At 37.3% G+C, this 21,851-nt stretch overlaps 1 protein-coding gene across 1 annotated transcript in view; it reads left to right on the top strand.

The window, feature by feature from the left end:
• The window catches only part of COL12A1 (collagen type XII alpha 1 chain), a 112,153-nt gene that overhangs the window by 47,184 nt on the left and 43,118 nt on the right, over positions 1–21,851 (top strand). Inside the window, 19 exon segments of the mRNA XM_033100041.1 lie at positions 819–968; positions 1,050–1,169; positions 1,268–1,432; positions 2,008–2,154; positions 4,995–5,134; positions 5,684–5,813; positions 7,144–7,286; positions 7,597–7,726; positions 10,112–10,248; positions 11,347–11,476; positions 13,886–14,025; positions 14,299–14,431; positions 14,539–14,565; positions 14,922–15,064; positions 17,724–17,853; positions 18,273–18,412; positions 18,844–18,973; positions 20,248–20,390; positions 21,488–21,617. Of these exon segments, the coding sequence (XP_032955932.1) occupies positions 819–968; positions 1,050–1,169; positions 1,268–1,432; positions 2,008–2,154; positions 4,995–5,134; positions 5,684–5,813; positions 7,144–7,286; positions 7,597–7,726; positions 10,112–10,248; positions 11,347–11,476; positions 13,886–14,025; positions 14,299–14,431; positions 14,539–14,565; positions 14,922–15,064; positions 17,724–17,853; positions 18,273–18,412; positions 18,844–18,973; positions 20,248–20,390; positions 21,488–21,617 (2,508 nt within the window).

Here is a 21,851-nt window from a genome sequence, read left to right as displayed (position 1 = left end):
GTATCCATGTTTGTGCTTGTTGTCTCTATAGCTCTCAATTTGTATATTTGTTTGCATACTTTTTCTAAATTGTCTTCCTTCTCTCTTGATTTTTAAATGTGCAGACTTCACCATCTGTATTTACATAATTGTTATACACAATAGATGATTAAGTAGTTTATAACTAAATAATATAATAGCTATCAGGTTTTAAAACATGTAGTTTTACTTTGAAAGGGTCTAATTTTAAGAGTCATGTGTCTGATCCTTCATAATTTATGTAATAGTTATCTGGGAGTTTAATTATTTTAAAAGATATTTTTGGCTCACTAAAACCTTTTCTAGCTTACACATTTTATCAGTTCTTCTCATACTTGTCTGCTAATGACCATTGAATATTACAAATAAAAAAAACACACCCACAAATCTAGTTGTTAGATCACATTAAATTTTTATTAAAATTATTAATGCCTTATAGTTAGATGGCTGTACATTCTCACTTATTTATTTCAGCCCTTGGGTTTGTGAGCCGATTCAAACTTATAGTGATGGTTTTATTTAAGTCTTCAGGGTCTATGACTGGGGCCAGGAAATTTAGTCAAAGATGAAGGAAAGATTTGCCACTGAAATAATCATTGGAGGAATTGATGATATTTATGACGGTTATTTGAGATTAATAAATCCTATGGACATATTTTCAGAGTTTTGAATTCCAAAGCTACAGAACTCAAAATAGTTAGGCAACAGTGAGCATTTAGGGGTGGCAGAGGCATGGCTAGGAAGTAACACTGCTAAGAACTTGCTGCTTACTCTGCCCTGTTTCACAATTGTCCTGTCAGGGATGGAGTGTCTCACCAGAGCTGAAGCAGACATTGTGTTGCTGGTGGATGGATCATGGAGCATCGGCCGGGCAAATTTTAGAACAGTGAGGAATTTCATTTCTCGTATTGTGGAAATCTTTGATATTGGCCCTAACAGAGTACAAATTGGTAGGTCTGACAATATTGAAGACATTTAGACATTTTCATTATGCTCTTTTATATACGCTAATGCCAATGGTGTCATTTTAGGCCTTGTTCAGTACAGTGGGGACCCCAGAACGGAGTGGCAGTTAAATACTCATAAAGACAAGAAGAGCTTGTTGCAAGCTGTGGCAAACTTACCATACAAAGGAGGCAATACTCTCACAGGTGAGGAAGGATGGTCTGGTGCAATTTTAGTTCCTGCTTTTGGTCAAACCTTGTAGCTAAATAATGATGTGATTGATTCTCTTTTAAAAATCCCCTAGGCATGGCTTTGAATTTCCTTCGCCAACAGAGCTTCAGACCCCAAGCTGGCATGAGGGCTAGAGCTCGAAAAATTGGTGTTCTTATCACTGATGGAAAGTCACAGGATGATGTTGAAGGGCCTTCAAGGAAACTCAAGGATGAAAGCGTCGAGCTGTTTGCTATTGGTAAGCACTGAAAAGGCTAGTAATGTTCCCTGCATTACAAAAGGTGAGGATAGTTTTGTAGTTAAAAATATTTTCTGAAGTGTGAAAAAAACCCCACATTTTTCCTATCACATAATTTGTCAACATGATATGCCAGAAAGTTAATTCATTTTCTCCTTTTTTCCTTGTAATGAGATAAAATGACATGTCTTCTTGGAAGAAAGTAATGGATCAAGAGGGCAAATTTGCTATTAGTAGGATTCAGGAAAATTCCTGTTTGTTTTCCCATGGCACCATGTTCATTTTTGATATCCATTATTTTACTTTCCAGAAAGAACACTAAAGAGACACTTTTTGGTGGGAAATTGGTGCTAGAAGCATATAGAAGAAGATAATTCAGAGTAGCCTTTGGTTTATATTATTTTTTTATTTGTTTCTATTTTGTAAGTAAAGATAGGTAATCATTTTATTATTGAGGAAAATCATGTGTTCTAGCTAACATTGAACATATAAGGGTAGCCTGTAAAATATTTGCTTCATTCCATTATTTTTCTTCTGAGAAGTGCTTTTAATTTCTATATATCCATTTTTTTGAGGTATAAAAAATGCTGATGAGATTGAATTAAAGGTGATTGCAACGGATCCTGATGAAATCCATGCGTACAACGTGGCAGACTTTGAGTCACTCGCCAAGATTGTGGGTGACCTCACCCTTAACTTGTGCAACAGTGTCAAAGGTCCAGGTAAGGGTAGCCCGGGATGTTCACCCTCAGCACTGTTGATATTTTGGGCCAGATCATTCTTTTTTTGGATGGGGGAGGTGACTCTTTTGTGCACTGTGAGATGTTTAGTAGCATTCTTGGGATCTGCCCACTGGATGCCAGTAGCATCCCCCGATTTATGACAACTGAAAATATCTTCAGAATTTTCCAAATGTCGGCTGCGGAGAATACTGCCCCCAACTGAGAATTATTGGTTTAGTCCTTGATTTTTTTTCTGTTTTTTTTCCTGATGGCATCAAACTAGAAATGACTTCTAGCTTATTGGAGGATACTTTTAGTTTATATGTGCCTGCACACCACACTCACACACACACACACACACACACACACATGCACACATGTATGTATAAATGGAGGCTGGAGAAGAGAAAGAGAGATGCTTTTCTAATATATATATATGTATATATTAGAAATATATACATAGAATATATACATATATATATTCTCTTATAAAGCCTCTTAGACTTTTGTTTTCTAAAGTTTGTTAACTTTTTTTTGTGATTAGGAATGAAAGACGGTTTTTTTCTTTTTTTTAAAAATTTTATTGGGGAAGGGGAACAGGACTTTATTGGGGAACAGTGTGTACTTCCAGGACTTTTTTCCTAGTCAAGTTGTTGTCCTTTCAATCTTAGTTGTGGAGGGTGCTGTTCAGCTTCAAGTTGTTGTCCTTTCTGTCTTAGTTGTGGAGGGCGCAGCTCAGCTCCAGGTCCAGTTGCCATTGCTAGTTGCAGGGGGCGTAGCCCACCATCCCTGGAAGAATCGAACTGGCAACCTTGTGGTTGAGAGCCTGCGCTCCAACCATCTGAGCCATCCAGGAGCTCAGTGAAGCTCAGCTCAAGGTGCCGTGTTCAATCTTAGTTGCAGGGGGTAGAACCCACCATCCCTTGCAGGACTCCAGGAATTGAATTGGCAACCTTGTGGTTGAGAGCCCACTGGCCCATGTGGGAATCTAACCAGCAGCGTTTGGAGTTAGCATGGAGCTCTAACCGCCTGAGCAACCGGGCCGGCCCCGAAAGAGGGGTCTTATAAATCTGATTTGTTTTGCCTCAACTATAGATGACCAAATTTAATACTTTGCACTTGTAACCCTTAAATATTCAGAGAAATCACAATTTTAGAGTTTGGACTTTTAGAAATGACACAATCTTCTTCACCAGTGAGGAAACTGAGATTTAGGGAAGTTAAATTACTTATTCAGAGTCAAATGGTTAAAGATGTTTTTTAGAGGTCTTTGAAAAAAGTAACTATTGATAAGGAATTAAAATTTAGAAATAAAATGATGAAACTGAATTTGTAGCGACAAAGGGTAGTACAACATGGTTACTATCTATAAAAATAAGAGGACAAAACACAGTAAGCACCAAAATTAAAGGTTTTTGAAAATTAATGACAAAATTTAATTATCATTATAATATGTTGAAAGTTTCTTTTAAGTATTTATAGATTATGGAAAAGACTGTCTTTTCTTAATTTATTCTGGTTTTGGAAAAATCGGAATGAACTTAACAAATAATGCGGTAGAAATGTTTCACATGCTTTGCGTACTGGGGATGCACTTATTTGACTGCTCCTTCTTGAGTTTCTCTCTCAAACTTTTGCAGATTTTCTTTTTTGGATTTTGAACAACAGACTGACCTTTTCCCTAGAGAAATAGACCAGCCAGGAAGCCAGTATTTGTAGGCTTCTGGCTCTGGATTAGCTGAGAGAGTTGTAGTTTTATTTAGTTGGAGAGAACTTTGAGTAGGGATGAAAACATCTTTTATTTATTTTCCTTTATTTTTTTATTTTTTGTCAGCTATGTAATAGTTGCATTCATTCTGGTTTCCCAGACAGTTAAATTGCTTGATAATTTTGTAGGTTTGATTATGACCCAAGTCCAATAAAGGTTAGGATACTAAGAATGGAAATCCTTTCCCCAGCTCTGGCTTACAAAGAAAGTAGGAAGAATTTATATGAGAATGATTTGCTGTGCTCGTCGAGTCACTGGATTAATTTTATTTCCATTTTTATTTGGACATCTTTCTAGTGGTCATACTGAGCTTAATATTTTTATTTTCATTGATATTTATCCTAGGTCTTCTTCTGTGTTAGTCATTTCACCTATCTCTACCTACAGAAAGCACAATCATAGACAGTATGATACTACCAAATTTTTAAAAACTTATTTGTTTTTCCTCTCTCTTGAGTACAAAAGTGGTTAGCTTCTCTTACCACTGACGTAGGTTCTGTAGAGGAACTTATCATGAATAAGGTGCCAATTCTGTTCTCACAGAGTGCAAACTATAGTTGGGGAGATAAACTATGAATATAAATAATCAAAATGATAATTAGTGCAGTGAATTTAGGTGGTGCCAACGGTGATAGAGACAATGGAATTGTCAGGTCCCAAATCCTTATTTATTGATTATTAATTAGTATTTACATTGATTATAAATTATTACATTTATTAGATTATAAATTGATTACAAAGCAAGAGAGAAGAGAAAGTATCCAAATAATGATTCAGAGGTTTTGAGTCTAGGTGACTCTGGTGGTCCCATAAGAAAGAATGGGATCAAGTTTTAATGAAATACAATGAACTCAGGTTTGAATTTTCTGATGCCGAAAAACCCTTTGGCCACCCATTCAGAGAAGTTTTAGGGGCAATGGGCTACTATACTGATTTACTGTAGTGACTTTGTGTGTAAAAGAATGTGTGTACAAGCTTAATATGGAAAGTAATACTGTTTCAAAGTAATTTCAAATTTCATCACCTTTATGTAATAATGAAAAAAGTGTATGTACTTTATTTCCATATGTAGGTGACTTGGAAGCACCTTCTAACCTAGTTATTTCTGAGCGAACCCATCGTTCTTTTAGAGTGAGCTGGACACCTCCTACTGACAGTGTGGATAGATATAAAGTGGAATACTACCCAGTTTCTGGAGGGAAACGCCAAGAAGTGAGTAGACAACCTACAACACACTCCTTCTTGATGTTGAGATTGGGTCTTCCTCATTAGGGCTCTGAGAAAAATGTTGGGTTAAGAGAGCAAGAGGGATACAGAGCAGTACAGAACTGAGTCAACAATCTGCTTTTTATTCCTTGCTAGGAAAGCACTTCCATTTGGTCTTAATTAAAGGCAAAGCGCTCTGCTTGGATTCTTATGGTTTCTAAGAATTGAAGAATATCAATATGATTTTTAATTAAAACTTAATTACAGGATGCTTGATTTGTTCATTAGTTCATAGTAGAATCATAGAGTTGTAAAGGAAGAAGAAGATGATCTAGTTTTACCCACTCCTTTTACAAACAAGGAAGCAACAGCTGCGAGAATAAATTATATGAATTGTTCAAGATCTCACTGTAATCTGGTAGTATCTAAAAACAAAAGACAATGGCTTTCATTGAAATATAAGCTCATTGTAGTTAACTGCTTTGTAATTGTAGTAGAAGAGGGGAAAGTGATTATAACATAAGTTGTTGTTATTTTTAAATATTCCTCCCTTAGTTTTATGTGAGCCGACTGGAAAGTAGCACAGTACTGAAAAATCTGAAGCCTGAAACTGAGTATGATGTGAGTGTGTATTCTGTGGTAGAAGATGAATACAGTGAGCCTCTGAAGGGCACAGAAAAAACCTGTAAGTCAAGATTAAAATAAAATCTTCTTGTTTTGTTTTTTAAGATAAAGAGGTGACAGCCCATGTGGGATTTTGTCAGTCTTCCAAATCATTCATTTATTCAACACCTACTCAACAAATGTTTACCGAATGCATTCTTTGTGCAGGTGCTCAATAAATACTCAATGGTTTTCTGCTCTTACTGGCTATTCCTGCCATCATCCTGGGACCCCACTGGCGGAATGAGTCGTCATAACCACAGATAACTTAGAGGGAAAAGTACTTTTCATAGAGTTATTCATGTCTTAAGGAAAAGTACCATGTGGGGAGTGGGACCAAGATTAGGAAGAGGAGCTGTGCAGAGAGGATCTATTTCAGTTCTGTTGATGGCCAGATCTTTCTGCTGTAAATGAGGTTTCCCCATATTTTTCTGGCCTTGGACCTTTGGTTTTTACTAGAGAAGTTCTATGGCTTTGACTTTGAATAGAGCTTTTTGGGGAGATGTTCCTCGCTTCTATTCCTGGTAGTATTTCTGAGGCCCTATGAAAATACTCTTTCCTTCTCCTATCCTCTTGGCTGGGCTCCAGGAGGAAAGGAGGCCACTTATAAGAGAAAGGAGTGAGTATCATTCTCTCCAAGGCAAGAATTGATCCTACCTACTGCTTAGTTCCTCAGGTCTTTATCTCTTCTCTCATTTCCCTTCGTATTAGACAATAGGAGATGGGAAATAAAGTATTTCATAATAGGCAGAATTCATCTGATAATTCCTTAAAACTTTAAACTCGATTTCTGGACAGAAAATAGAAAGCTATATGGGTGTTGAGTGAAAAGGAGACTGCAAACCAACCTTTTACTCTGTCACATGGGCTTGACTGCAGAAAGCCCGTAAATCGCCTACGTTGCAGATGTTTATGTATGGCACTCTCAGTTAAAAACATTTTTAAAAGAAAGAGGAAATAAAATACTGTGTTGATTACTTATCTGTGAAATTCTATGATCGAAGTATGAAAATAGTCAACATAGAGATGTTCCAGAAAAAGAGATTGAAATCTCACGAAGTGGGTATCTGTTTTGGCTTCCATATAGACTCACTGGAATCTCATTTGAAATTTAAACTTTTTCTCCCTATCAAATAGTTGTAACATACAGCCCTGAATATGAGGTAGCAACAAACAATGTGATTGGGTTTTTGCAGGAAGAGGAAAGGATTATAGTAACTCTCACTGATTTTTCACAGCAACCTCTTCTCTATTTAGCATATACAAATATAAATAACTAAGTAGAAAACAACAATTAAAAAATGAGTAGAATGAAAAGAATTAGACTGATGTCTGCTTTTATATTCCAACAGTGCCTGTCCCTGTAGTCAGCCTGAATATTTATGACATTGGCCCTACCACCATGCATGTGCAGTGGCAACCAGTGGGAGGGGCCACTGGCTACACCTTGTCATATGAACCCATCAATGCCACAAAACCGACAAAACCCAAAGAGGTGGGAGACATTTGTTTCTTTTTCCTTGGATCTTCCAGAGACTTTACAGTTTAGAGTCCTCATTAAAATGTGGTTATTATGAACTCATTTATACCTTTATACACAAAACAGAAAAATGGGAGATTAGATTTGTGACCTGTGACACATTTTAGAAAACATTGGCATGAAAAAGGAAATGCCGTACAGAGAAATGAAAAATAAAATTTGTGTTGTAATCTAGTGGTTACAAGTGGGCTGTAATTGGCTGTCCCTAATTACTGGAAACATTTGATTTGAATGTCTCATTTCCTCTTCGCTTGTCCATATGCAGATGCGTGTGGGGCCCACGGTGAACGACATGCAGCTGACTGACCTCTTTCCCAACACCGAGTATATAGTCAAGGTCCAGGCCGCCCTGCACGACGTCACTAGTGACCCTGTCACTGCTCGGGAAGTCACCTGTAAGACATTGCTAGCTTTCTTTCTTTCCTTGTTGCTGCAAACATAACATTATTGGAAATTTTCTTTTACCTAATGATGCTAACAATGATTTGATAATATGTGCATAAGTTGCAGGGTTACTTACAGCAATCAAATTTGAGAATTATGATTAACTCTAGACTTATGACAGCACCTTAAATTGATTTTAGAATTTACATTTTTTTTTTCACATTTAACTGCCTGATATTGAGAGGTATCTTACAATCCATGTTATCCTACAACTATTCTTGGCCAGAGGTCAATCAGGGCATATAGAACATAAAATAGTGGCACATCTTACAACTGATGTTGTAGGGATCTCCAGCATTGTTGTAGGGATACAGCATTGGTGAGACGGGAAGTTGGCTGAGTGTAATTTTGGAGGAAAATATTAGGTTTAAGATCAAGATGTTCCAAGTTCCTGTTGAAATAGAAACTCTATAGCACATATGAATAAATCTGTTTCAATTAAATGAATCAATCAGTGAAGTCAATCCAAAAACATATTGATCAACTATTATATTCATGGTGCTAAGTGTTGGGAAAGCACCGAAGAATAATACAAAGCAGGGTAAAGCTTATGGATTCCTTTGTGGTTTGCACGTCTCTTGTGTTTGTTGATCAGCCCCCTTTGTGTTTCCTGTTTGTTTCACTAGCATTTAGGTATTTTTTCTTAAAAGGTGACAATGACTGCACTTAGGACACTTACCTTCCCTAGCTGGTAGTTTGGTCTCATGCTGTTGAGGTGGGCATGCTGAGATAGATGACTTGCCTTAAATTTGGTGAGTCTCAGCTCACATTTCTAAGGAAATGAAGAAGTTGGAAGAAATCTTCAAGGGGGAAGGGGACTGAGACAGAAGCATGATGGGGCAGAAAAGAGAAAGAACGCTGCAGGGTGGAACAGTACGATTTCATGAACAACAAATAATCATCTTTTATATGTTAGAACCTGTCTGGCATTGGTGGCTAGTGGCAGGTGGAAAGAGTGGGGAGCCATCCAGGGATGGAGATATGTGTTCTGAGAGTGCTGGAAGAGAAGATCCATAGTGGGATGAAAGACAAAATGCGGTCACGGATTTGGATATAGGGCTGGACTGCAACAGAGGAGGAAGGGAACACAGAGAGATGCAGAGAGATGAAAACATTGAAGGGATGGAGGTGCAGAAACGGGGAGTTGGAGAGAGAGACTCAGAAAAACAGATGTACAGAGTTGAAATGAGAGACAAAGGAAATTGGTCAAAAGGGCAGCTAGAAAGAAATGTATCTCATGCAACAAAAGAAAACCTCTTCATTAGATATCCTTCTCTCTGTTCTTTTTTAAGTAAAGCTTTGTTTGACTTGTTAAAAATTTATGATTTTTATTTTCTTCTTTTTTGCTGTTAAATTTATTGGGGTAACATTGGTTAGTAAAATTATATAAGTTTCAAGTGTACAATTCTGTAATACATCACTTATGTATTGCATTGTGTGCTCACCACCCAGAGTCAGTTCTCCACCTAAAGTGAAATCCCTTTCCATCACCACATATTTGACCCTCCTTATCCTCCTATAACATCCCTCTCCCACTTACCCTCTGGTAACCACTAAACTGTTTTCTGTGTCTATGAGTTTTTGTTTGTTTGTCTTGTTCATTTGTTGCCTTCAGTTTTATATCCCACATATGAGTGACATCATATGTTTCTCCATATTTTCTGTCTGTCTTATTTTGCTAAGCATGATAATCTCAAGATCGATCCACGTTGTCGCAAATGTAGTATTTCAGCTTTTATTATGGCTGAGTAATATTCCATTTATATATGTACCACATCTTCTTTATCCAATCATCTACTGACCAACACATTTTTATTATCTTCTAACCATTTAGGCCTTCTGTGTATTTTCTTATAGACTTATTGGATGGTTAATTTTTGTCAATCTTCATTCTTCACTCTCATAACCATTTTTTTTCCTATCATATTCTTAGTTGAACTTACCTCTATTAATTTTGTTTACTGTCTTAACCAATTTAAATATATGGTAAAGAAACATGAGTAATACATTTATGGTAGATTATGATTTATTATAGTTCAATAGCAAGTAAGAGCTTATGTAAATAGAGTGAAAGAAATTAACATAAATGAGAAGTAGAGTTGTCATAAAAATTTTAACTTATCCTATTTTTAAAAAACCTTCTTGGCTTTTTAAAGCCAACTGGTAGACTTTACCTGGTAGAATCATAGTACTTTTATCATCATAACCATTTTTTTTTAGTTATTTGCTGCACACCTTTAAGTTTCCTCCAAACAACTTCTTGAAAGTTTGTGTGGATTCTTTAGAGCTTTGTGGTTGAGAATCACATCTGGACCTAATTTCTCATGCATCTCCAGTGCCTTTACCCAAACCTCAAGATTTGAAACTCAGGGATGTAACCCATAGCACCATGAATGTCATTTGGGATCCTGCGCCTGGAAAAGTTCGTAAATATATTGTTCGCTACAGAGCACCAGAAGAGGGTATCAAAGAGGTAGGTTGGAGATTAGAGTGAGTTTGAAATTATTCATTTTCCTGTAGGTTAATAAAACAAACTAAACCCGTATAGTTGATAGCATGTATTGAATTATGTCAGTTTATTAATATAGTGTTGAAAATTTGTTATATTCATAAAGTGCTTTTTGAATATCAATAATATATTGGACTGTCTTGAATTTAGTTTAAAAATGGTTTGCTGTATGATAATAATCTCAAAAACATCATCCCTTAGGTGTAGAATCTAGATGGTATTTCCTTTTCATCCAGATGCTTTATATGGTGCTCTTCATTCTATGAATTATTTAAAAATATGAATAATGTTTCTAAAAATAAAAGCTAGCAAGGGGATGTGGAGGAGTTTGTCAGATAATAGGAAGATAGGATAGTTGAAAGGGACAGAAAGAAGGGATGAATATGTTGTTAGAGGAATGTCCCTTCAACAGTGAATATTTGTGAGATGATATTGGGGTGGAGAGTTGTTTCCATTACAACCTAATTCAAAGTGAGAGTAAATTGAGGGGCTTCACCAGTGAATGGGTTTAAAACTTGTGTATGTTTGGGGGGCATTAATGTAATTTTAGGGGCATTTTTAGAATATAGAAATAGTTCCTCTAAGCACCCAATTACTGACTATGTTGGTCATTTGGATTATACAAAAGATCATTTATACATGTGTACACATTCATTTTATTCTGGGTTTAAATTTCAAAAGAGGTACAATGACTAGTGTGTCTCACAGGGTTCTTGTGAATAGCAAATGAGATAATGCACAGGAGAGCATTTCTGAAAAGCATAAGGCAGTGCTGCAAAGGGGGAAAACAGGTGAAAAATGATTAAGTTGTTTGAATCCATAGGCAGTCATCATTTACCAAACAATAGTGCCCCGTATGGCTCTAGTACATACATTTTTTTTTTTTTCCAGTTCAGAAACATATAAACTGTCTTCAGTTCCTGGGCTCTATGCAAATCGGAAAACATTGCTTATTTTTGGTACCATCTTGTGTTGGTACAATAAACAACAGAGGTACAATAAACAACAGACAGATGTCACAACTAAACCCTTTGTAAAAATAGTTCCACTGCTCTGTTTCAGGTAGAAGTGGACAGGTCACGGAACAACGTGCATCTCAAAGAGCTCGTCTCACAAACCCTGTACACAGTCAGTGTTTCTGCCGTGTATGATGAGGGAGAATCTCCCCCAGTGACTGCTCAAGAAACTACCCGTGAGTTGTGCAAATGCTTAATTGGTAGTTGAGAAACAATACTACATGCACACATAACTAAACTTACTGGGTCATTTTGTTTCTTAATGCTATTTTTTTTGGTCAGTGTTTAATATGTTTGGATTGATAGATTGTTTTTTACTTATTTTCTTCTCCTCTTCTACTTTTATGTCCATTTCTTTTATAATGATTTCTATTCTACTGTTATTCTACCAGCCACTGTCACTAATTCATCTTCTAGATGCTTAACTGGTAGGTGTGTGGGGTGGGGTGGGGTGGGGGGAAGAAAGTATACTCGTGGTGTAGGTTGGATATTTTCTCTGGAAAAGTTGCATTAGTTATCAAACATTTTTTGACATCTCACTACATGTAAATGACTATTGGGGTAACAAAATATAAGCATCTTTGCCCTCAATAGTTTATGATTTCATTGTGGAGATAAGAAAATGAATTAACAATGCATGGGATCATGTAAGGAAGGTGAGGTGTGCGGCACTCAGAGTGTCTGCTGCCGGATTTCAGAGGAAGGGCAGACTTCCACAGGGGAAAGGTAGGGGGATGCGGAGCAGACTGCCTCGCCCTCCTTCCCTGCTCCATTCTGTTGCCTCTTTGAGGGACTTCAGTTTCTCTCCCTCTCATGGTTCTTCCATAGCATTCAACTCAATTATTTTTGCCTCTTGGCCTTTTTTTTTTTTTTTTTTTTTAAATCTATTCTACTTTCTCCTCGCTCCCTACTAATGTAGGCAGAGACATATTTGTTTTGTTCAACTGTGTATCTCCAGTGCCTGGCACTGCGCTCAGCCCATAATTTCCTAGTTAAATAGTAGTTAAGAAATCGAGGTCTAGGGCCAGCAGGATTCCAGAGAAATATAATGGGAGCCGCATATGTAATTCCAAATGTTCTAGTAGCCATATTACAAAAGGTAATAAGAGACAGATCAAATTAATTTAAAAAATGTGTTTTGTTGAACCCAATATATCTAAAAGATTATTATTTCAACACGCGTCAGTATAATTTTTAATGAGATAGTTCACATTTTTCATCATAATACTTTGAAATCCAGTGTGGATTAATTTTACACTGACAGTGTATCTTAATTTGGACTTGCCACATTTCAATAGCCACATGTAGCCAGTGCTCTCATAGTGGGCAGCACAGGTGTAGAGAATTTAAATGATTTGCCTCACCTCATCCAGTAAGCGAGCGGTGGGATCAGACCATGGCCTGGAACTTTTAATTCCTGTCCAGTAACTCCATCACCAGAGGCTCAAAAGCTTCTCCATTAGTGCTCAGCTGTCTGTACATCTTGTCAAATGTCACAGGCTGCGCCTTAACATCAGGCAGTATCCACTTCTGCTATTTTCTTACCATGTGACATCTCTTAGCAATTTCAGTTGCCTTCTTGACCTGAGGACTTTCCTGGTAAGCGTAGTGGTTAGAGATGGAAATTGATGCATATGAGTAGACTGACAGCTTTACATAAACATAACGTGCAGTAAAGAGAAAAAGAAGTCGGAGAAAAAAAGGCTAGTGAAAGCCGGTAATTTAGTATACTAAATTCATACTATCAGTATATGCTTTTAATTCTTAAGATTTCCTGATAACTTTTAGATACACCCAGAGTTCATCTTTAACAGATGGTTTGATGGCAGTTGTGCTTGTGAAAGTGGTACTGGTCTATCTCAATGAGCTTTTTCATTGTAATTATAAGAAACAACTTTTTGATGGCTCCAGGTTTTGTGTAGTTGGCTTTGGTTACCAGGAGATAGAGAAATACTTAACAATGAAAGCTCAAAACTGGTGGCAGACAATTCCAACCGCTTGTGCTGCAAACTAGAGTGCTGTGTAATGGAGGACCTTTTAATTGGGATTTCAGCAGTCATCAGCGCTCCGGGGTTATTCCTCTCTCTGGATAGTCAGTACAGTCTGCTTCACATCGTGTTTAAGGTTAGTGACTGTAGGAAAAGCTTACGCATGGATCACTTAGATTACAACATTTCATGGACCGTTGAAGGTTCATGAACTCTCTGATATTACATGCCAAAGTTTCTTCTGCTTAGTGTACTGTGCGTGAAAGAGTCTGTGATTTTCATTAGATTTTCAAAAAGTTTGAGATGCAAAATGATTAGGAGCCACTGAGTTAGAAGAGTATTACTAAATGGTACCTTTTTGAAAAAACATCACCATTTTAATAGAACATAAATAATCACCTCTTATAGCCATACAGTGCTTCCCTCTTTCAGAGCTCCTATTTATCTTTCAAATGAACTGCCTTGGTCACATATTTGGTTCTGAGCAATGTTTTCAGCCAGCTTTTCCATGTTCATTAAAATAAAACAAGGCAGTTGTATTATTACTAACTTTGTAGATCACATTAAAGAACTTAGTTCTGCCTTTTCTTATGATAGGCAAGGTGCCGGCACCAAAAAACCTGAAGATTACTGAAGTAACACCAGAGAGTTTCAGAGGAACTTGGGATCATGGAGCTTCAGATGTTTCTCTCTACAGAATAACCTGGGCACCTTCTGGCAGCTCGGATAAGATGGAGGTAGTGTTAACTCTCATTCTTTCTTCTTTCCCCCTTTGTTTTCTTTCTTCATCTTTTTTTAAATCCCATTTAATTATAGAAAATCTTTTTGAAATATGTATTAACTTTGTTGTCAGAAAAGCATCCTTTCCTACTAGTGACATTTGAGCTCATGGCATGAATCAAAGGAGGAGAAACATCTGAGTAAATAATGTCAGCAAACTGCCATTGAGTATGATATATGTGGTGATTTAATTTCATGTGGGTTTGTTGTTTTCTTCCTCTTTTCCTAAGACCATCTTAAATGGAGATGAAAATAGTTTGGTGTTTGAAAACCTGAACCCAAACACTCTCTATGAAATTTCTATCACTGGCATCTATCCTGATGAGTCAGAAAGTGATGACCTGACTGGCAGTGAGCGCACACGTAGGTGTTCATCCTTCTGGACATAATTATTTTAAAATTAATTAAAAAAATAGAGCTTTAGCTATATTAGTAATATTCTCCCAAATTCTCTCTCTTTATTTTTCTAGTGCGTTTGATACCCTTAACAACACAAGGTAAGAATTTAATTTGCTGAATTGTATGAATGTCCAGATAATGAATGAATAGATGAATGAATGAATGAATGAAAGAAAAATACCACAAAATCTGTCTCAAACAGGCCTTCTGCTTTTAATTTGTAAGGTGTTGATTTGGACCTTTTTAAAACAGGCCTTCTTTTCTTGAAAAACTTTGCTTTGCTGCTATTTGTTAAAGAATCATTTAAGACTTGATAACCATGATTTATCATGGGTCTAATTTAGTGCTAAACCTATAAGTATATGGTTCTATTGATTTCCTTGGGAACAGTGCGTATTTTGGAGGGAGGCCTTGTTCCACATTCTTATTCTGTTTCTCAACTTTCTTCTTTCAGCTCCAAAAAGCGGGCCACGGAACCTTCAGGTGTACAATGCAACATCTAACAGCTTGACGGTTAAGTGGGACCCTGCGAGTGGGCGTGTGCAGAAATACAGAATCACTTACCAGCCTGCAACAGGAGAAGGCAATGAACAAACGGTAATTTGTTTTGAAAAAAACTATTAGACAAATTCTACCCTTTCCTCTTCAAAATCCTTCACTGCAGTATTTGGTTAGTCATACTTATTATTTTGAGAAATGTATGATTTCCTGTATTGGATGGAATTATTTGACTCCCTCCCTGATGGAAATTCAGTAGATGTCCTTATGGGAGACAAGAGTTGCTCTTCATGGTTGTGTCACAGCATCAGGAAAGTGTCTCAATGTGTCCACATTTCCCTTAAAAAGCTATCACAATTGGATTATCCATGAAGATATCTAGATTTTTGAGTCTATTTAGATTTTCAATCTATATCTCCCTAGCTTAATCAGTGCTGAAAAGTTCCTAAATTTCCATTATTCGATTTTTTTTGTTTGTTTTTTTGCATGACATAGGGTATCTCCTAGATCTGGTGTTTTCAGATATGGGCACCTATTAGCCTAATTCATATTTTTTTTATTCTTTTTATATTTATCCAAATAGAATTTTGTGAGAAATACAGTAGGACTGTAAACTCAGCCTTCATCTATTGTATCTATTGTATCTTCTCTGTTTTTCCTTTTTTAAACAGAGCCCTTGTCCATTCACCTTGCTTACTTTACTTGTCTGTCTTTGAACTTTTTCCAGCTTTGCTTTTATGAAATGTGTGTCTACAACTACATACATTATCTTAGCTCAGGAAGCACCATGATTTTTACACAGATGAGGTGATGCTTTCTGATTTGTATCAAATACTTCTTTTGGAGGGGTTGATTTCTTTTTTTGGGGGGTCCATTATAATTCCTCACATAGCCTTAGAGCAGGGGTGTCCAAACTTTTTTCAACGTTATTCACCAAGGGCATATGCGGTAAAATACACAAACAGCCGGGCCACTCACTCGAGGTGAAGTACGTATTGCCTCACCTGGTTTATTTAAGTAAACTAAATATATTTTTGGAATTTGCTGCGGGCCAATTAACAATGGATTGCGGACCGCAGTTGGCCCGCCGGCCACAGTTATGACACCCCTGCCTTAGAGAGATATGAGTCATTAACCTTTAATCATTTGACTAGCTGAGCGCCAGCAAATCAGTCACACGTCTTACAAGTTCAGAAGTGTTAGCAGAGGTGGATGCTCATCAAAGGCGTGTGGTTAAATGTCTCTGATGGTACGTGGTGAGTGGGTTTAGCTGAACCAGAACCCCTCGCATCCCCAGTGAGACTTTTCAGTTGGCCTTTTGCGGTTTCCATAGAACCAGACTTAGGTAGTTTAATGTACTTGGATTGAAAATTTGTCTATTTTACTTGAATAGGTTATCAATAATAAATTAAATACCAACTGTAATCAACTGGCTTCTATGTAAAATAAGACAAGACACATTTAATGGATTGAGATTTTAATGTCAGGAGTAGATCTTTTTGTCTGTGCCAGGCCAGATTTAGGTAAAACTACAAAACAGGCTAAACTTCACCGTGATATTGATCCTCCAACTGCTGTCCTGAATCTCTTATTGTTTCTCAACTATTTGTTGTAATTAGATGGAGTCTCATAAAATTATCCTCTGGAAAGTATGAGTTGATAATCCCTTTAGGTTTGTTATTCTTAGGGATCTTTGCATTTCAATGCTAGTCCAGAAATAAAGTAATGAATCACTGATGTCAGAATTATCTTGGAGCTCTGGACAGAAGTAGGCGGACGTCCCTCTGCTTACTCATAAGGCTAATTCTATTAAGTGGCTACTTTCGGATTTGCTAAGTATCAAACTGATACTTTTCTTTCATAACCTCAAATTTTAAATTTATTAAAATTAGCCACTGTAGTTCAATTTGCTGACACTGAGAATGGCTACAGTGGTTGGCTGAGATTTTCCCTGGAACTGAGGCTGCTTGAGAGGATGGGTGTGAAGTGGGAAACATCTGGACTGTGCTCGTGCACCCAGCCATCCACATGTGTACTCACTGTGGGCAGCAAGCCTTTTTCATGCGATTTTAATTAGTGTGGGAGAAACATCTGAATTTGGTAAGCTGTTAACAAATCATACAAATTTTCTTTCAACAAGATAGCTAGATGACCTTAAGCAATGAATACAGTACTTAAAACTCTGTAATTAGAAGAAATTTAAAAAGCATCGTACCACAAGGCTGGGATCATGGAGATGGCTGGGAACCCCTGTCTGATTGTGTCCTGGCAAAAGGTCTGGTCACGTAGTTTACACAGCTAATACTGTTAGAGTGGCAGTGTTTGGGGGAAACACCAAAAGCTTTAGATCTTTTGCTGAATCATTTTAATGTGTTTCTAAAGCAAATGAAAAACATCTGTAAAAAAGTAAGAAGTTCCTTTGCTATCTTCAAGTTCCTTTGTAGCTCCCTTATGATTAATGCCTTTTTGGGAAGAGATCTGTGAAATGTCTTATGGATGAAATTTGGCAGTGCTGGAGGCGAGCAAGTGGAAATAGTTTTTTGAGGTCACCAGCTTAAAGCTTAGAGTCCTTTTTGTGATTCAAGGTGCATAATTTACATTTAAAATGATAACATAAGATAGATAGCTTTTAAACCTTCACTGCAGTACGTGTTTCCAGACCTTGGCAAGGATCTCAAATGGCTTCCTTGCCGAAAGAGCTTTTTCTAATAGTGAGATGGAGAGAACAAGGTTAACACTTATTCCTGTTTTACTCAAGACCACAATAGGGGGACGACAGAACAGTGTGGTCCTGCAGAAACTGAAGCCAGACACTCCTTACACAATCACTGTATCCTCCCTGTATCCTGACGGTGAAGGAGGTCGGATGACCGGAAGAGGCAAGACCAGTAAGTGAACCCAGGCTCCTGTAGCTTCTTTAATAATTACCATTGGAACAGCATCACGTCCTTATCTGGAAACACAGTGACTCAGAGTTTTGCTAATCTTTTAAAATGCATTTAAAAATGATATTAATTGTTTTTAATATCCTTGCTTAGAGTTACTTAACTGTCTCTGTGGAGAAAGACATTTATTACTTTTTAGGATAAAAAAAAGCTCTGGGGCCAAAGTATCTCGTGGAGAAATGAGACGTGTACCAGATTACCACAGACATTCTTTCATTTATTCACTACTTTAATAAATATTTGTTGGGTACCCATTATGGGGTGCCTGCTACATTCCAGGATTCCTGGGAGATATCAGTGAGCCTGTGTTTCGTGTGTGCTTGCTTAAGATCACACTGTGATGTGATTTCTGTGCATTCCAGAGCCTCTGAATACTGTGAAGAACCTAAGAGTGTATGACCCTTCTACCAGTACCTTGAATGTTCGCTGGGACCATGCAGATGGAAATCCTCGTCAGTACAAGCTCTTCTACACACAAACAACAGGTGGTCCAGAGGAACTGGTAACTATTTCCTGTAGTGAAAAATGAATGTTTGGTTAAACATAGTGAAATAATTTAAAAGTGGAGCTAAAGGAGTTAACCAATTTATTTTAGCACCGAAGAAGTTCATATTCATTTAATTGAACTTGACAGTGGGTAATAGATTGGAACCTTAGTGTCTGTGTGATAAGGGGATTGAGGAGGGTTAGGGCTGGGGGAAGTAACCATTCCAGGAAGTTCTAAAGGAGAAGCCTAGGGTGAGTGTAGCGGTTTAGAGAAGTCATTATAACCTTGTACCCGTTCATATGGGGGCACATCATTAGATTCCAGTATTATAGCGCTTGCTTCTTGACTTGGTCTTAAGTTAGTATTTTGAGTATTTTATTGTTTGAAGTATTATTTCTTTTACACGTTTTTCAAATCAAGTACTTTATATTTTATTAAATCTTTAGGTGCCAATCCCTGGGAATACCAATTATGCCATTCTTAGGAATCTGCAGCCAGACACCCCATACACTGTTACAGTAGTTCCTGTTTATACTGATGGTGATGGAGGACGCACATCAGATACTGCAAGGACATGTAAGTAAGAAGGCAGAAAAATCTGATTTTTTCATTAAAATTTTTGCTTTTCATTATAAAGGTCATACAGACCCATTAAAGAAAATTTGGAAAATTCAGAATGATAGAATAAAAGCATACAATTAGCCATAATTCACCTCCCAAACATCATCAACTGTTACTATTTTAGAATAGGAGATAAAAAAAAAATTATAATGACATTTGTCTTCTGAAATGATAATTTTAAGATTTATAAATGTGTATATACAATCATTAGTATGCCACTTTGGTTATTCTCTTTCACTAACAAAAATTCACTGAGCTTTGCTTCATGCTTTATACATTTGTGGGAAACAGTGTTGTATAATGGGCTTTTTTTTTTCCCAATCTTGCATTCGTAATGGGCTTTTATAGTGTGAATTGTGGAAATTTGTTCATCACTTTGCTTGATTGCACATTTCTCTGGTTTCTAAAGAAGTGCTTTTTGGCATTAAAAATCTCTCTGCTTTCATTTGCCGTTAACATCTTGAAAACCAGTTTACAGTGGTTTTACTGTTTTTTGTAGTACTGCTTAAAGGCTTTTGTGCATACTTATAAATATTTCTTTGGCTTTAGAAATATACTTGCTGATGGCTAAACAGAAGCATCTATGGATGGCTTCTTTTGCTAAAAGATTAGTGGCCTGGAAAGAAGATGTTATTGGCTAAACTGGAGTTTGGAGTTAATATGTGGATTTAATTTGTTTTTCAAAGTCCTTATTGGGGCAGTTAATTGAGAACTGAGGATCTCATTTCTCCCTCCTTTTGCTTTTAATTTTAATCAGAGAAGACATTCAGTAGCTATATGTTGAATGAAGAACGAGTGAATGAAAGAATGAATGATTGAAACTGGCTGACTGAATTAGATGGGCTCATAGCTACTTTTACTTAGAAGGCAGACATTATAAAATTCCTCCTCTCTATCTCCCCATTACCTATGTTGGAAAACTGTACCTTCTTTTCCAGTTTATTTTATCTCTTATCTGTTGTCCCTTTATGGCCCACTATATTACTACTTTTACTAGCTTGTTTTTATTGGCAATAACTTTGTTTCCATACAGACAAAGGCTATAATTGGCTAACATTGAGTAAATGTGGACTTGGAGACTTTAAATCTGCTTTTGTATGTAGATAATTAGAAGCTTAAGGAGGACAGTATTTTACCCTTTTACAGAGTGTAAGTTCTGAAGAAGTGATAGCAAAAACTAACATGTGTAAACAGTCTTAAGAAATATGCGTTGGCTTTTCCTTCCTCAGTGGTGAGAGGACTGGCAAGAGACATCCAAGTGTACAATCCGACGCCAAACAGCCTAGATGTTCGCTGGGACCCTGCGCCTGGGCCTGTGCAGCAGTATCGCATTGTGTATTCTCCTGTGGCTGGCACGAGACCCTCGGAATCTGTAAGTAATTTTGTCATCTTAGAGCTCAGCAATTGAATTGCATAGATTCTGCTGTGCCTCCTGCCATGGCTGCTGGCCCAGAACAATAAGCCAGTTGTTGGTGTGGCACCGAGTCTCAGAAACTTCATTTCCTGATAAATGTAAGCTCATGTTTATGTCATGTTGGGGAGCCTGTGAAAATGCAAACCGCAAACATGCCAGAGTATAATGATTAAATGATTGCTTTTGATGAATTAAGACAGGTGTTATTAACTATAAGATTAGTCAGCAAAATTGAATTTGGGGAAATGCAAATTAGCCGATATGAGTTAAAAACCCCAGTAATAAATGCAAATTATTGCTAAACCTTGTTAATATGGGCTTTTGTTATAAAGTACAAATGTCTTTATTATGAAACTGTCTTAGAATATCCCTTCACTGGCTTTCAGAAATAGCCCAATTTATCTTCAATTCATAGTACTATTCTGTTTTGTAAGTAGATCAGTAATTTAGTAATCAGAAATTACTAATTTGAATAAGGACAGTATCAGAACACCTAAAGAAAAGTAAATTTATAGACTAACCTTATTTACAAGTCTTCATAAAAATGAACAGTGGTGATGAACAAAGAAAAATGATGAACAATATGTGTGTTCTGTAAGAATATTGATTTGCACGTCCCTTTGTATGGTAGGACATATTCAGACAACGTTGCCCTTATCCATTGCATAAAATTTCTCTCTATTTTAATACAAAAACCTCTCCACCATCATTGTAGAAGTCTCTTCTATGTGTATTTAATATTCAGGATGTTCTTTGGATAACTACCAGGAGCCCTGGATGTTATATTTGAGAATCTTTACAATAAACATAAATGTGAGATAATTGAAGCTACTAAGGTCAAGTGTGAACTAACTTTTTTTTTGGAGAGGAAGTTTCTGAGGATAAATTGCATCTAATGGTGTGGGCTGGGCATATCTCATGATGAAGCACAGTAGTTGGCTTCTGGCATGTCTGGGCTCAGCCTTTTATTATCAAAGTTATTATGCTGACTAATAAAAGACTTGGTAAGCATTTGGGTTGTCAGCAGACAGAATTTGGCATTTCCTCCCCTCCAGATTGTGGTGCCAGGAAATACCCGTACGGTGCACCTGGAGCGGCTGATTCCAGACACACCCTATTCCGTGAACATCGTGGCTCTTTACTCAGATGGAGAGGGGAATCCCAGCCCCACGCAGGGCCGAACGCGTGAGGCAGAAATCCTTTCTCCACCCCCTTCCCTTGTAACTGAATTGGCAGGGCTTCTCTGAGTGAGTGACGAGGGTGAGGTGGGTGTTGAGTGAGAGGTGGTGAGAGCTTTCTCCATCTTTGTGCAGGGATGGGGAGGCCAGGGCATGTGGTTCTTTCTGTCTGGGCTCCCCCACATTCACACTCCAGGCTAAGACTTTGGATCCATGACTGCCTTTTGTGCTGAGTGCTCTT

The sequence above is a fragment of the Rhinolophus ferrumequinum genome, chromosome 3 (genome assembly GCF_004115265.2).
Source record: "Rhinolophus ferrumequinum isolate MPI-CBG mRhiFer1 chromosome 3, mRhiFer1_v1.p, whole genome shotgun sequence".
In the NCBI taxonomy this organism is placed as follows: Eukaryota; Metazoa; Chordata; class Mammalia; order Chiroptera; family Rhinolophidae; genus Rhinolophus; species Rhinolophus ferrumequinum.
This window is presented reverse-complemented; position numbering and strand designations above follow the sequence as displayed.